This window comes from Eschscholzia californica, unplaced genomic scaffold (genome assembly GCF_041429995.1).
Source record: "Eschscholzia californica isolate CP2 unplaced genomic scaffold, dmEscCali1.0.p SCAF_5, whole genome shotgun sequence".
NCBI lineage: Eukaryota > Viridiplantae > Streptophyta > Magnoliopsida > Ranunculales > Papaveraceae > Eschscholzia > Eschscholzia californica.
Window position 1 is genome coordinate 10,795,841 of NW_028238472.1, and position 12,235 is coordinate 10,808,075.

Below are 12,235 nucleotides of genomic sequence, written 5' to 3' on the forward strand. Positions count from 1 at the left end.
GAAACAAAATTAATCAAATCTTAGATTAACTAAACTGAGTAATAAATTTAAAAGATAAAGATTCATGAATGGAAAAAGAATAGAGGACATGGTACATCTCTATGACAGAATTTTTTCTCCAGATAATCGTAAACGGCCAAACATTGATTTGATCATCCAAAAGTTAATTTTGTGGTTGCTTCCGTGTTGACCTTTCTAGACAAATTCTTCCAGGAGCGGTTAATAATGATCATCTTCGTAAGAATCCCATTGCTTGGTATACATTATTAATAGTAACATCTGCTATATCGGCAGCTTTTGTAGCTCCATCCATCAAAACTTGATCCAAATAAGCTCTATCAGACATAATTTCTTCGTAGCGAACCTGCAGACATTTTTTTATAACATATTATGATAATGGGGTCAAATTCGGAAAAAATAGAACATCGGCGAAGAGGGAAAGCATTTAAGTTGGAACTCATCAAACTTATGAGGATTGATCCTTGGTCAGTTAAGGTACTGTTTGTCATTTTTCCAATGTCTGACTTGCATTAATCTGAATCTTAGGTAGTGCTTTTTTCTTTTCCAAGCCAGATCTAAAATCTGAATCGAGGTCTGAATTGACTCTAATCAAACTTCAGATGGTTTGTTTGAGGAACTCGTGATGTCTGACTCATTCGACTGGCTTATCTGGCTGATTAAGGTCCATTCGAGTTAGACGATTTAGAACCAAACTTTGGACTCAGACGAGTCAGAGCCAGATAGACCAACACCACCTTACCTTCAATCAATTTAAATTTAAATAAGTTTGACAGATATAGACCCCAAATAGCCCCAGAGAGGACATTCTTTATAGGTAAGCTAAGATATTACTAAACCACCTATTTATTCATAAATCAAACTTTAGATACCTGAATGGGATGTAAATGATCGATTATAGCATCTGTTAGGAGAGGTTTGAATGTACCCCAGTTCATCTCCCGGCATTCTGCTTCAACATCCTGCAGCAGAGATAACATTTCACGCTCAGGTTACTCACATTCAGGTCATAGTTTATCAAAATGTTGTCCGCGGTAGTTTGGAGACGAACCCATAAAAATCGCAACCCATGAATCGGGGAAACCTACTTGTTTGCTTAAAGATCGTTAATCAAAGGAAGGGGAACAAATGGTGTTTCATATTTAAAATGAGTGTATAATTGTTCTCATGTTTGTCTTTCATTTTAAACGTAATAGGATATAAACGCGTAGAAATTATACTCGAAACAATATATCATATGTCGTTACCTCTTTTGTCTTTCCCGTAACGAGCTGATAAATTGAAAGAAGGTTGTTGCACTCCGGTCTCTCCGGGTTGTCAAATTCCAGCCTAAAGAGGTACAAAAAGGATCAAGCACTGAAGATATATGCATCATTGTGGACATGAAAAAGAAACCAAATCTGGTAGGAATTTATGCTAGGCCCCAACAGTAGGTTTCGTGGCAAAAAAGCAGTAAACGAAAAAAAAAAGTAATCACTAACCCAGGGGAGGAATCAGTTTTGCAGCGCTTTACCTTATTCACAATCACCTACAAAACGAGAAGGCATGCCCACGCCAGTGAAGAATTGGAAAATGGAGAAGAGAAACAAAAGTGCAACAAAGATTTATGCACAAGGCAAGAAAATGCCTACTTACGTCTTTTGGATCAAGAAGGTTGATCCGAGATTGATCAGAAGGCGCAGACTTGGACATCTGTAAATAAATATCAACGATAATAGTCAGCTCGCAAGAACATGAATGTTTGAAATAATCAATGAATAGAAAGGTTAGATGGTTCCAGGTATGAACTAGTTTCATATTCAGCCAATTTAATCCCAACAGAGCACAAGAAACAAAACTTTAATTACGCAAGTAAAGATAACAAAACTGTAAAAAATTAGTTAAAAGAAGTTTCGTAGTTCTTTTTACTAATAGATGGGAACGGATAATTCTTCAGTACCTTCGATAGACCATCTGTAAGAGACATTACGCGAGCTCCTGCTGGTGGAATAAGGGGCTCAGGGACCTGTGGTAAGATTGATTAGGGTAACGGTCAATCCGTTATTGTACGAAACTTCAAACGATCAAGTGAAGGCTATTGACCAAGGTCAAAATATTGGAATCCACCTTAAATATTGCACCACCTCGTCTGTTGGAAGAACATATCTGCAGTTAATTTCGTTACTAAAAGAACTACAAGCATAAAATTCGAAACAAAATTGAAAAACACTGTTCTCACCCTCCCATTTTCTTCCATTTCTTTCCTCCATATAGATAATTTACTCGCTCAGCTACCTCACGGGTTAGCTCCAAATGTTGTTTTTGATCGGCACCAACAGGTACAAAATCCGACTGCAAATCCATTCTGCAACTGTAAGAATCAACTAACAACTAAACTAGATACTACCCTTAAGGGTATGAGCAATTGAGAAAACAAGTCATAAATGATTTGAATGCTGGTAGTAATCAGAGATCTAAAAGATAATAGAGTTAGAAGGACAGTTCCCATTATCATAAATATATATATAGACATCAAGTTATACGTGCGGTGTATGAAGACCACCTGATATAGAAGAATATCTGAAGCCATCAAAACAGGATATGTCAGAAGTGCAACACCAACATTCTCATCCCCCTACGTACCAAAACAAGAAGAAACAATGAGATGAATTTTGAAGCTGTTAAAGCCCAAACAGAACCAACAAAACATGCTCGAGAACGATAAAATAAGTAGTCCAAGAAAGACTGAAAGAGTAATAATTCTCTTGAGTCTCTACCAGTCACTAAGAAAAACGTACACCATGCTCCAACTAATGAGAAATAATAGAAACAACGTATCAGCCATATGGGTTTGACAACTTAGAACGTTAAGCGGGATGACGAGAAAAGATACAAACTTAAATAGAAAGTCTACAACTAAGCCACTTATGTTGATCATCATGTAGACTAACAGTATCTGGGTTGGTAGTCACTAGTTTCTTATTTCATTTTCAAGTTAATACGAGATAAAAACCCATGAAAAAAGTTTGCATAAGGTAGTAGCTGAGCAAGGAGCCACATGGTCCCAAAATTTCACCCAACTCTTAAAGGTCAACGATATGATGCCAAATCACAGTTTTGTTTTAAGTGAAAGAACTTAGATTTTAAAATAATTAAATGGTGAACAATCAGGATGCATATTTCCAAAGAACATGGAAGAGTACATGCCCCATGCATCCAATAGAGACCCAAGTACTTGATATATGCATATCCAAAGAATTGCACAAGAAGGATGAAAGATTAATTTCAATTGATATTTTTTGAAGTAATGACGCACCGCTTGGCGAGATTTCTCTTTAAATTGAATCATTTTGTTCAACCACCCAATTGGTGTGGCAGAACTCAGTAGCCACATGAGTTCTGCATGGGCGCGTACATGAGACTGCACAAAGACGGAAGCCTGCACATACAGAAGATATTTTAACATTTTTATGCAGATAATGATAATAACTACAAGCTTCATGGTTTCCAAGGGAAGTTTAGAGAGCATCACTAGACCTTGGATGTGTCAACACCACATGCCAGATAAATAGCGGCCGTTGTCCTTGTAGACTCAGCAAGCTGTTTTGGTTCATATGGTAGAGTTATCTGCGTATGGGTAACACATTAGCTATCAATATGTGAAGATTACAAGATTTAAGTATATGAAAAGCCAGAAAACATTTATACAGGTTAGAATAATCTTTTCTGAATTTCGATAGTCAATTGTTGACAAATGACATCAACCTGTAAATAGAGCAAGCTCGTGCTAAGCTACTACCAACAAGATGTCTTATAGAATCAGACTTGGATGGAAGCCACCAACGCCAAGATTATTACATTTAAGTATAAGAGTAACACGTGACTCTATTCAAACTTGAATGAAAAGCCACGCGTAAATGAAGCCTAATACAATCACCAAAACATGGAATCATACCGCGTGTAAGTCCACGATAAAGAATAATGTTTCGTAATCGTTCTGCAAGGAGAAAAAGGAGAAGATTAGATCATCAAAAATTGGAGAAGAACTAAAAGCGAGAACTTAAAACAACAAAGCATATAATGAACTCTATTCTCAACAAACAAAGAAACTGTACTATCTCTCTCACCCTCCATACTTTAGAAAACCAAATTGTGGTTTGTGCACAATACTCTTGGGAAGGAAAGAATATGTCATCTCACAAAAACAAAAACAAACCAAGGAACTAACCTGAAGAGAAATCCAATTTTTAATGGCGCCAAGGTAATTCCCAAGGTGAATTGAACCTGTAGGTTGAACCCCTGATACAATCCTCTTCCTGTAAGATCAAAAAAACATATATAATAAACAAGAAACACCCACAAAAGATGTCAACTTTGAAAAGCATTCCACACCCAATTCCTCAATTTCCATCAATTACTAAAAGAAATTGAAAAAAGATTGAACCTTTTCCCAACTTGAGTTTAAGTGATAAAATAAAAATCAAACCTTTGCTCCACAGAATAAAGAATTCAAAATATTTAGGGTTTAGAGGTAGAAACACTTACTTAACAGAGCTAGCAGATGAAGAAGTATCAGAAGTGATGTTAGTTTGAGGAGTAGCAGCAGTACAGTTGCAACGAAAACTGGTTCGACCTAACCCAGATGTTAGATTAATGAGATGAGATCGCGATTGTTTTCTGAAGTATCTGCTTTGAATTCGACTGCCAAACCTGTTAGTAGTTTATAAAAGAAAAACGTCAAATCCAGTGAGATTTAGAGAGAGAAAGTCACAGAGAAAGAGAGAGAGAGAGTGAGGGAGTACAGGGAAGAGGGAAATCGAGGAGAAGAGTTGGAGAGGATGAGAAAATGGGAGAGAACTGAACGACCCATTCTGGGTTTTCCTCTTCTTCTTCTTCTTCCTCCTAAAGAGCAAGATTTTATCCCAATGTGAAGAGTCTATGAGTTTGAAGGGGGTTCCATTTCTGGTATTGACCGAATTAGTTAATCCGGTTTCAGGATATTTTGGTTCTGGAACAGTAAAATTACGATTGAATTGGTTCCACTTCTCAATGCGATCGAGCTAATGGAAAGGCAAATGTTGATATGGTAAAGGCCTATGGCGATTGGGGTTTCTTAAGATGTACTCTTCGAGCTTTGTGATAACAGATCAGTCAGAGAGATTCATAATTGAATGTGTTTTATCGTCCATTTTATTTTAAATTTTATTTCACGTGATAAGTTGTACAGTTCCAGAGGCATATGTTAAGTTGTCTTTTATCACGTTATCATTTTTTTTATCTTATACTCACAATGGCTTTGGTATCTCCATTCGAATTTAATGGATTGTATGAAGGTATAAATTATCGAGAACTTCCCCTTCCATCTCCCATTTACTATTCGTAGACAATTTCTTCCTATTGGTTCTTATATAGAGGAAAATATTTGAAATCTTCTTTGGGAGTCTCATATTTTGAATGGTGTGGGCAAAATACTATGGTTCATTTGGAAAGCTAGATGTGAAAATAGTTTTAACACGAACAAACAGAATCATCGACAAATCATAGACCGAATTAATAATGTGTCTATCACTCCTCTCAAGATTGAGACGGTTATGACTAACAAATGCAAGAAATCTACTAAGGAACAAAAATGGAGACCTCCATCGACACCATATTTAAAGTTGAATGTTGACGCCTCGTTTACAAAAGCTACAGAACCGGCCGGAATAGGATGTATTATCAGAGATGAAGAGTCGAAATTCATTATAGCAGCAGCGAATTCGGTGCGAAGCCAAAACGCGGAAGAATGTGAAGGATTAGCTATCCTATCTAGTATGCAATGGGCATTACAATTAAAGATTACTCATGCTCATATAAAAAGTGATAACCAAGCACTGATCAAATTCATCAACGGTCATAATATTGGTCTACACTGGCAATCGTTAAAGATGATACAACAAATTCAATCCCTTGTAAACAATTTCGAAGGAATCATGTTCACCTATGTGTCTAGGGATTGCAATGCTCCAGCTGATGCGATTGCGAAATGGGGAAGAAGAAATGGAGAAAGGAATTCTGTACCCTCTTTTGTGTCAGCTTTACTCTAGTTGTTTTGTATGTTAGTAGTACTCTTGTTTGTGTCGGCATTTCTTTAGCCGTTTGTGTGCTTGTAGTACTCTTGTTCGTTTTTAATGCAATGTTTCTCATAAAAAAAAAAAGTCATCTATCACTTTAGTTAAGGAGTATCGACTTCCAACAAAAAAAAAAGGAGTACCGAAGAATCAAACGAGTTCAGAAATTAGGAGCACAATGCATGCAGGTGGACGATAAGTACCTCGCAAATTTCTTGATCTCCGAAAAGTTTTACCCCTCATGATTTTCTCATATAGACAAATTCTCTAACAAGTCGGCAAGATGGATGCAAACAAATTATTATCTCTTGCAGGTTGAGGAATTGCCATATAAGCGACATTCTCTGCAATTGCCCATCATGCCGGTCATCAGAGACATACAACATAAAAACAACACTTTACACACGGCAATGTTTAGCCACTGCTTCTGTGACTGTAACTATGCTTCTGTGACTGTAATCTTTCAGGCTTCTCGGACATACAATGTATTCCTCATCATCTTGTAACACATCTTGTTAGTGAGACCCGTAAATGAAGCAAATCTTTCTTGTCAAAAAAAATAAAAATGCTTAGCTTAAATTTCCGTTTTGCGCTAAGATCTAGTATGAAAAGTGTACTAAAAAGAGGCCAAAATCAAAATATGTATTTTCCTTTGATGTTAGATGATCTTCTTACTGATATAATGTTTCATGACCTCAGTTCAAAGTCAATGACATTTACAGAGAGGTCTTAATTCTAAATTCACCAAATTAGAGATAGAGCGTACTACTACATAATGAAATTACAAAGTGAAACAACATATTAGGAACACTCATTTATATATATTAATAGGAGTTAGGGTTTTTAGGGTCGGAGAAGGATATCAGATGTAGCTAACTGTCCGACAATTAGTCATAGTAGCAACGATCATATAAGAGAACCAGCAAGACGTCCAGTATGCAAATCCATAATCATTTCTTCGAGCTTTTAGCCTTACAGCAGCACCAAAGAAGGAAACCAAACACAACATTTCTTTTCCCTCAATCTCAAACTGCATGAATTGCTTTAGTTTTGCTGCTCTTTCTCAAACTTGACCCACTGTCAGGTTGGTTAACATGAAAGGCAGATTGTCTTGACGAAGCATCAAGCAATTCCATGGATAGTGGTGACGGTTCTAAAATCCGAATTTCAGCTCCTCCATTCCCTAAACTGAGATTCGACATTCCCAACATTTCATCAACATTTAAGCGATCCTTCGGAAGGACTGGTGTTGGTTTTAAGACCTGATGGTTAGAAATAGTGGTTTCCTCAGTACCATTTTTCTCTCCTCCTCCGCTTGAGATAGGGCTAATTGGTTGCCAGAACGAGAACGGTAGAGGTAAATATGTTGGTAAGAATAGAGGAATAGGTGTGAAATTGTTATCTATTTTTACAATTTCTTCAGTGGTTTCTTTAGGGATTACGTTTTCGTTATAAGTTGTATCCATATGATCAGAATCTCGGTCAAGAGAAAGATGTAAAGTAGGTAATGTACTAACATTCTCAGTCTCACATGGCTCCGGATGAAGCTTTAATTGTTCTTCAGGCATAGCTGTGGAATCAATCGACTGAAAAAATAATTGAACACGACAAAACACAAAATTAGAAACCAAGAATATTAAGGAGTAGAGTACAAATCAAATTCACTTTTTCTTGCACACAATTACTCATAGACATGGGAAAACTTCTCACCGTTTCTGGAACCATGTCGAAAAGGCTGGATCGCCTCTTTCTTCTTGTTGCATTACTATGCCGGATGAAGTACTTTTGAGCATGGCTAGCTACCTGGGTTGGAGTTCTTGACACAACGAAATTGCGAGAAATCCCGCGCCAGTCTCCTTTTCCCAACTTCTGGAGACCCATTAAGAACATCCGATGTTCCTCTTCTGTCCATGGTGTACCTAACCACCAATTTAAAGCTCAATTAGGGTATATCGAAGAACTTAAAGCTACCCACAAGTTCATTCATTGACTTCAATCAATTGCTACAGGGTTAACTCTAAAAAAACTCAATTGGAAATTTCATATCGAAGAACCCGAAAAAGGGGCACCTATCTTGAACACAAGGACTATCATCAAGAACCATTTCGAGACATAATAGACCAAAGAACTAAGTATCAGGGAAAGGGTATACGAGTATACGACATCCTTACAATTCAATTTTTGAAGCGAAAAAACCTTCTAACTCTTTCCAATTTCTAGCACTAATTGACAAATAAGTGTCTAGTCTATATGCTGCTAAGTTCGAAAATACCAGCCTACAACCATCTCCCATGTGGGACTATTCTGGATGTGATGATTCGTTGACATACTTGCAATTTTAGTCTTGAATGCAAATGATTAAACCAAAGCACTTAGGGTTCCCCATTTTTAATTCAGCCCTAAATTAACACTGACATATATTTCTTAGTCTTTAAACAAATCAATCTCAATTCTCACTTCCCCAATTTCATTTACGTGATCAAATGACATACCCAAATCGACATGAATATGATCAATTGGATAATTGGATTAACAGATTCACAATCAGAAAATGTCTTGGATTCATCAGATAATTTCATCCACAAAATAATCCAACAAGAAAAAAACAGATTTAAGAAAAATTTACCTTTTTTACGATCGATACGACAACTGGAAGAACAGGAAGTACGATTTGGGTCATCAGAAACATAACCTTCAGCTATTAGAGTCGGATCTCGATGATGATCAGGAGAGTTAGGGTTTGGAGAAGCAGAAGAAGAAGAATAGAAATGAGAAGATAAATTCCCCATACTCGCACTTTTCTTAATAAATCCATCTGTTATTCTAACACCAAACAATTTCAAACCTCCTCCTTTCGTTGTACATGTTCTAGAATTATGACCGTTGTTACTACAATGAGAACACCGTCTCGTCATCGCCGCCGCCGCCGCCACCACCACCACCACCAAATCAATTGGCCAATGAAATAAAGAGAGAGAGACGAACAAGAAGAAGTGGTGGCGAGAGGAGAGAGAGAGAAAAACGGAAGATGAGAGATTCTAGAGAGAGAGAGGAATGAGATATGTGGGCAAAATGGAGGCAAAGAACGAAGGAATGAAGTCCACGTGGAACGTATTGGAGACGGTGCCAACAACTACTTTTAATTTATTGGTGTCAGGTTATCCTGGATTCGAAAATAAAACCTAGAATTAAATTTTGCTCTATAAAAAGGAAAATTTCTGTTTGTTTAGGATAAGGGGATTTGATACTGATGTCCAATTAGAATATGCTTTAAAATCTCCCATCTATTTAGAATATCTCAATAATGAACTATATCCTTTAAGCCATTAGTACCAAAGATATACATTAGTATACCTTATCTTCCTTATCATTTGACTGTGAAACCCTAGAAGATGAGTCTTCAACCCGTTCACTTTGTTCTCATTATCTTATATTTTAGTTTTTATTTTGTTGCAAAATAATATTTTAGTCGGGAGGATAATTTAAAATCCTAAAATTTTGATATGACAGACAACCAAACTCTATTCTGAATGATATTTGAAAAAGAATATCATTTCGTAAAAGTTACCAGATTCACGGTACGTTCCGTTACGCGGTACGAAAACAGGTACGCGGTACACCTATTAGAGTGTATCCGGTACGTGGGAGGTGTGCCTCTTCGGTACGCTAATTTGGTACATAATTCGCTTAATATAAAATTTCGGTTCATTACTAAATATTCCAAAATTATTTCTTAATTATAGACATAATTATTTCAATACTCACAAGGGATGAAACAACTAATTACTCAAAGTCTGATATCATAATAGTACTTAAAACATGAAGATAAAAATCATAAAATAACAATTACATGGAATTTCAAAACCTAAAACTCAAATCTAAGGTATGTCTTTCCTTCACTCTACTGTTCTTCATGAGAAGCAGTTCGCTAGATCTGGCGATCTAGTTCGCGAACGTACCCTAAAAGGGTTCGCGCGAACCAGATCGCGATACGCAGGGGGGTGCAACGAATCTGGTAACCACAACTTTACCTTCGAAATGAAACTTGCGATCGAATCATCCCTACTAGTATAATTTTTGCCCAAATCAACTTGAAAAAAGAACAATTTTAAAAATTTCTGAATAAATCATATATGCTCTCGACAATTTTGAAAATAGGTTTATCTTGTTAACAACATAGTTATATATGTTGTTACAGTTTAAAAAGTGTTTGAAATAAAATTGTCAGATGCTATTAAAAACCGTCTCTCTCTCTCTCTCTACAACTTTTTTTCATATCTGCGTTTGTGGCTCCAACAAAGGGTCCTCCCTTTGCCGGATCCCCCTTTTTTATTTCGTATGCAGTCAATCTTTCCTCCAGTATTGGTTTCCAGGGTATTATTGAATCATTGGAGGATGTGAAACAATAGATTCTTGCTCGGTTACAGGAGAGAGAAGAGAGATAGAGATTTTCTCGCCCTCTTCTTTGATTCATTCCAACCCGGCTTTCTAATCCACATATCAAAACAACTATTCGAAGGTGCTATTGTAATCATCCTCCTCAAGACAAGATCTTCAAGTTCTATTTTCTTTCTTTTTGAAGAGCAGTTACCAGCCGGATTTTATGAGAGAGAGAAACCTTCTACCTCTCTTTTTTAGGAGTAGGTCGGGGATTCGTATCTCGGATTTTAGTCTCTTTGATGCTAATCTGCAACACTAACCGCTAGTGTCTTGCCCTTTGCATCAGTGATGATGGTGGTGGGGAAAAAGGTTTCGGAGGGAGCCTAAAAGTCCTTTCATCTTATTAGTATCATAGTTCTCTCCTCTCTCTCCATAACCGCATATCCATAGTATATCGTCCAGGGCAGTTCATTGTTTTTTCGGGGAAGGCCCATCCATTCGCCGGATTCCTTTCTTTGATTCTACATAAAGGTTATGTTTCTTTGTTGGTCTTTAGGGCCTGTTTTGTTGGTCTTTAGGACCCTTTTGTTATTTTTCGTTTTTATTCAGGAGCGAGTGTTTTGATCATGGATCACTATTGGGAGTTTCTCCACCAACTTACAACTCTCCCTACCAATGTACTGGAATCAGAGGCGCAAACCGGAGATCTGCACGCCGACGGTTGAAGGCGGGAAGAGAAGAAGGTGGAAGAAGCATCGGTTATAAAACTATCCTCAGATGGTTAGTGGCGACTTCATCAGAAGTAGCCCACCAGTTAGATCAGACCGCTCTAGAGGCACCCCAAGTGGGCATAACTTGTGTTGTTTGTCCGGTTTTGGTTGTGTCTTTGTTTTACAACTTCATGATGTAATTCTCATTAGCCTTCTGGTCCTTTAAATGAAGTTTGATTTCTCAAAAAAAAATGTTTAAAATGTGAGTTTTTTTTTAAAATCCCCTGTGGTTTTTTTCCTATTCGGGCCCGTTTATGGCCTTTCAATTGAAAAATCCTAAAATATATAATAAAGTTGTTGTGTAATTTATGTAGTTTATAAGAAAAGTTGATGTGTAATTTATGTAGTTTAAGAAAAGTTGACGTGTAATTTATGTAGTTTAAGAACGGATGTAGAACTTTTACAAAAATTTACTTTCATTTTCTTTTACAAACCAAACACCAAGTTAGGAATCTAATTCCTATTCTTGGTCAAACTAAACATCAAATTAAAATAATTTGATTTCCAGGGATCACAGTCCAATCCCCCCCCCCCCCCCCCCCCTCAAACATGGCCTAATTGTTTTATTCTTTTTTTTTAAATAGATAAATATATTAGAAACTATAAAAGGAACATTATTCCATGATTGGGTCTTATTTCTCTTCCTCGCCCACTTAGCCAACTTGTCTGCTACTTGATTGAACTTCCTGTTTGTGTAAGAGAACTTGACTTTTTCCAGTCTGCGCTTGATATCCTGAATTTTTTTGATATGAATTTTGGATTGCCATTGTATTTCATTCCTTTGATTCTGTAAATATTGTATGATATTGATGTTGTCACTTTCTATGATGATCTGTTTATAGTTGTGGGATTCAGCCCAAAGCATTCCATTTAATATTGCGATCGCTTCGCTTTGTTCTGCATTTCTGCTCCTAATGGTGGTTGCATATGCTTCAAGAAATTTGGATTCGTTGTTATGAATAACCAATAGTTCCTACA

At 36.8% G+C, this 12,235-nt stretch overlaps 3 protein-coding genes across 3 annotated transcripts; 1 reads left to right on the forward strand and 2 right to left on the reverse strand.

Moving 5' to 3' along the window:
• Positions 1-4,956, reverse strand: OVA4 (Nucleotidylyl transferase superfamily protein). Its single transcript, XM_086640204.1, has 15 exons — positions 4,800-4,956; positions 4,543-4,707; positions 4,226-4,313; positions 3,953-3,994; positions 3,535-3,624; positions 3,314-3,436; positions 2,561-2,632; positions 2,237-2,349; positions 2,125-2,146; positions 1,958-2,023; positions 1,654-1,710; positions 1,500-1,546; positions 1,266-1,347; positions 891-980; positions 1-364 (listed from the first exon to the last, which is right to left on the reverse strand). Exons 1-15 carry the CDS (start codon positions 4,865-4,867, stop codon positions 230-232), a joined length of 1,260 nt encoding a protein of 419 aa, XP_086496330.1. The 5' UTR covers positions 4,868-4,956; the 3' UTR covers positions 1-229.
• Positions 4,957-5,588: 632 nt separating this feature from the next.
• Positions 5,589-6,083, forward strand: LOC147537012 (uncharacterized). The gene has a single exon (XM_086642721.1). The coding sequence runs from the start codon at positions 5,589-5,591 to the stop codon at positions 6,081-6,083; it is 495 nt and encodes a 164-aa protein (XP_086498847.1).
• Positions 6,084-6,732: 649 nt separating this feature from the next.
• Positions 6,733-9,561, reverse strand: LOC147537013 (transcription factor MYBS3-like). Its single transcript, XM_086643844.1, has 3 exons — positions 8,734-9,561; positions 7,818-8,026; positions 6,733-7,693 (listed from the first exon to the last, which is right to left on the reverse strand). The coding sequence occupies exons 1-3, from the start codon at positions 9,020-9,022 to the stop codon at positions 7,133-7,135; spliced, it is 1,059 nt and encodes a 352-aa protein (XP_086499970.1). The 5' UTR covers positions 9,023-9,561; the 3' UTR covers positions 6,733-7,132.
• Between the last annotated feature and the right edge of the window lie 2,674 nt (positions 9,562-12,235).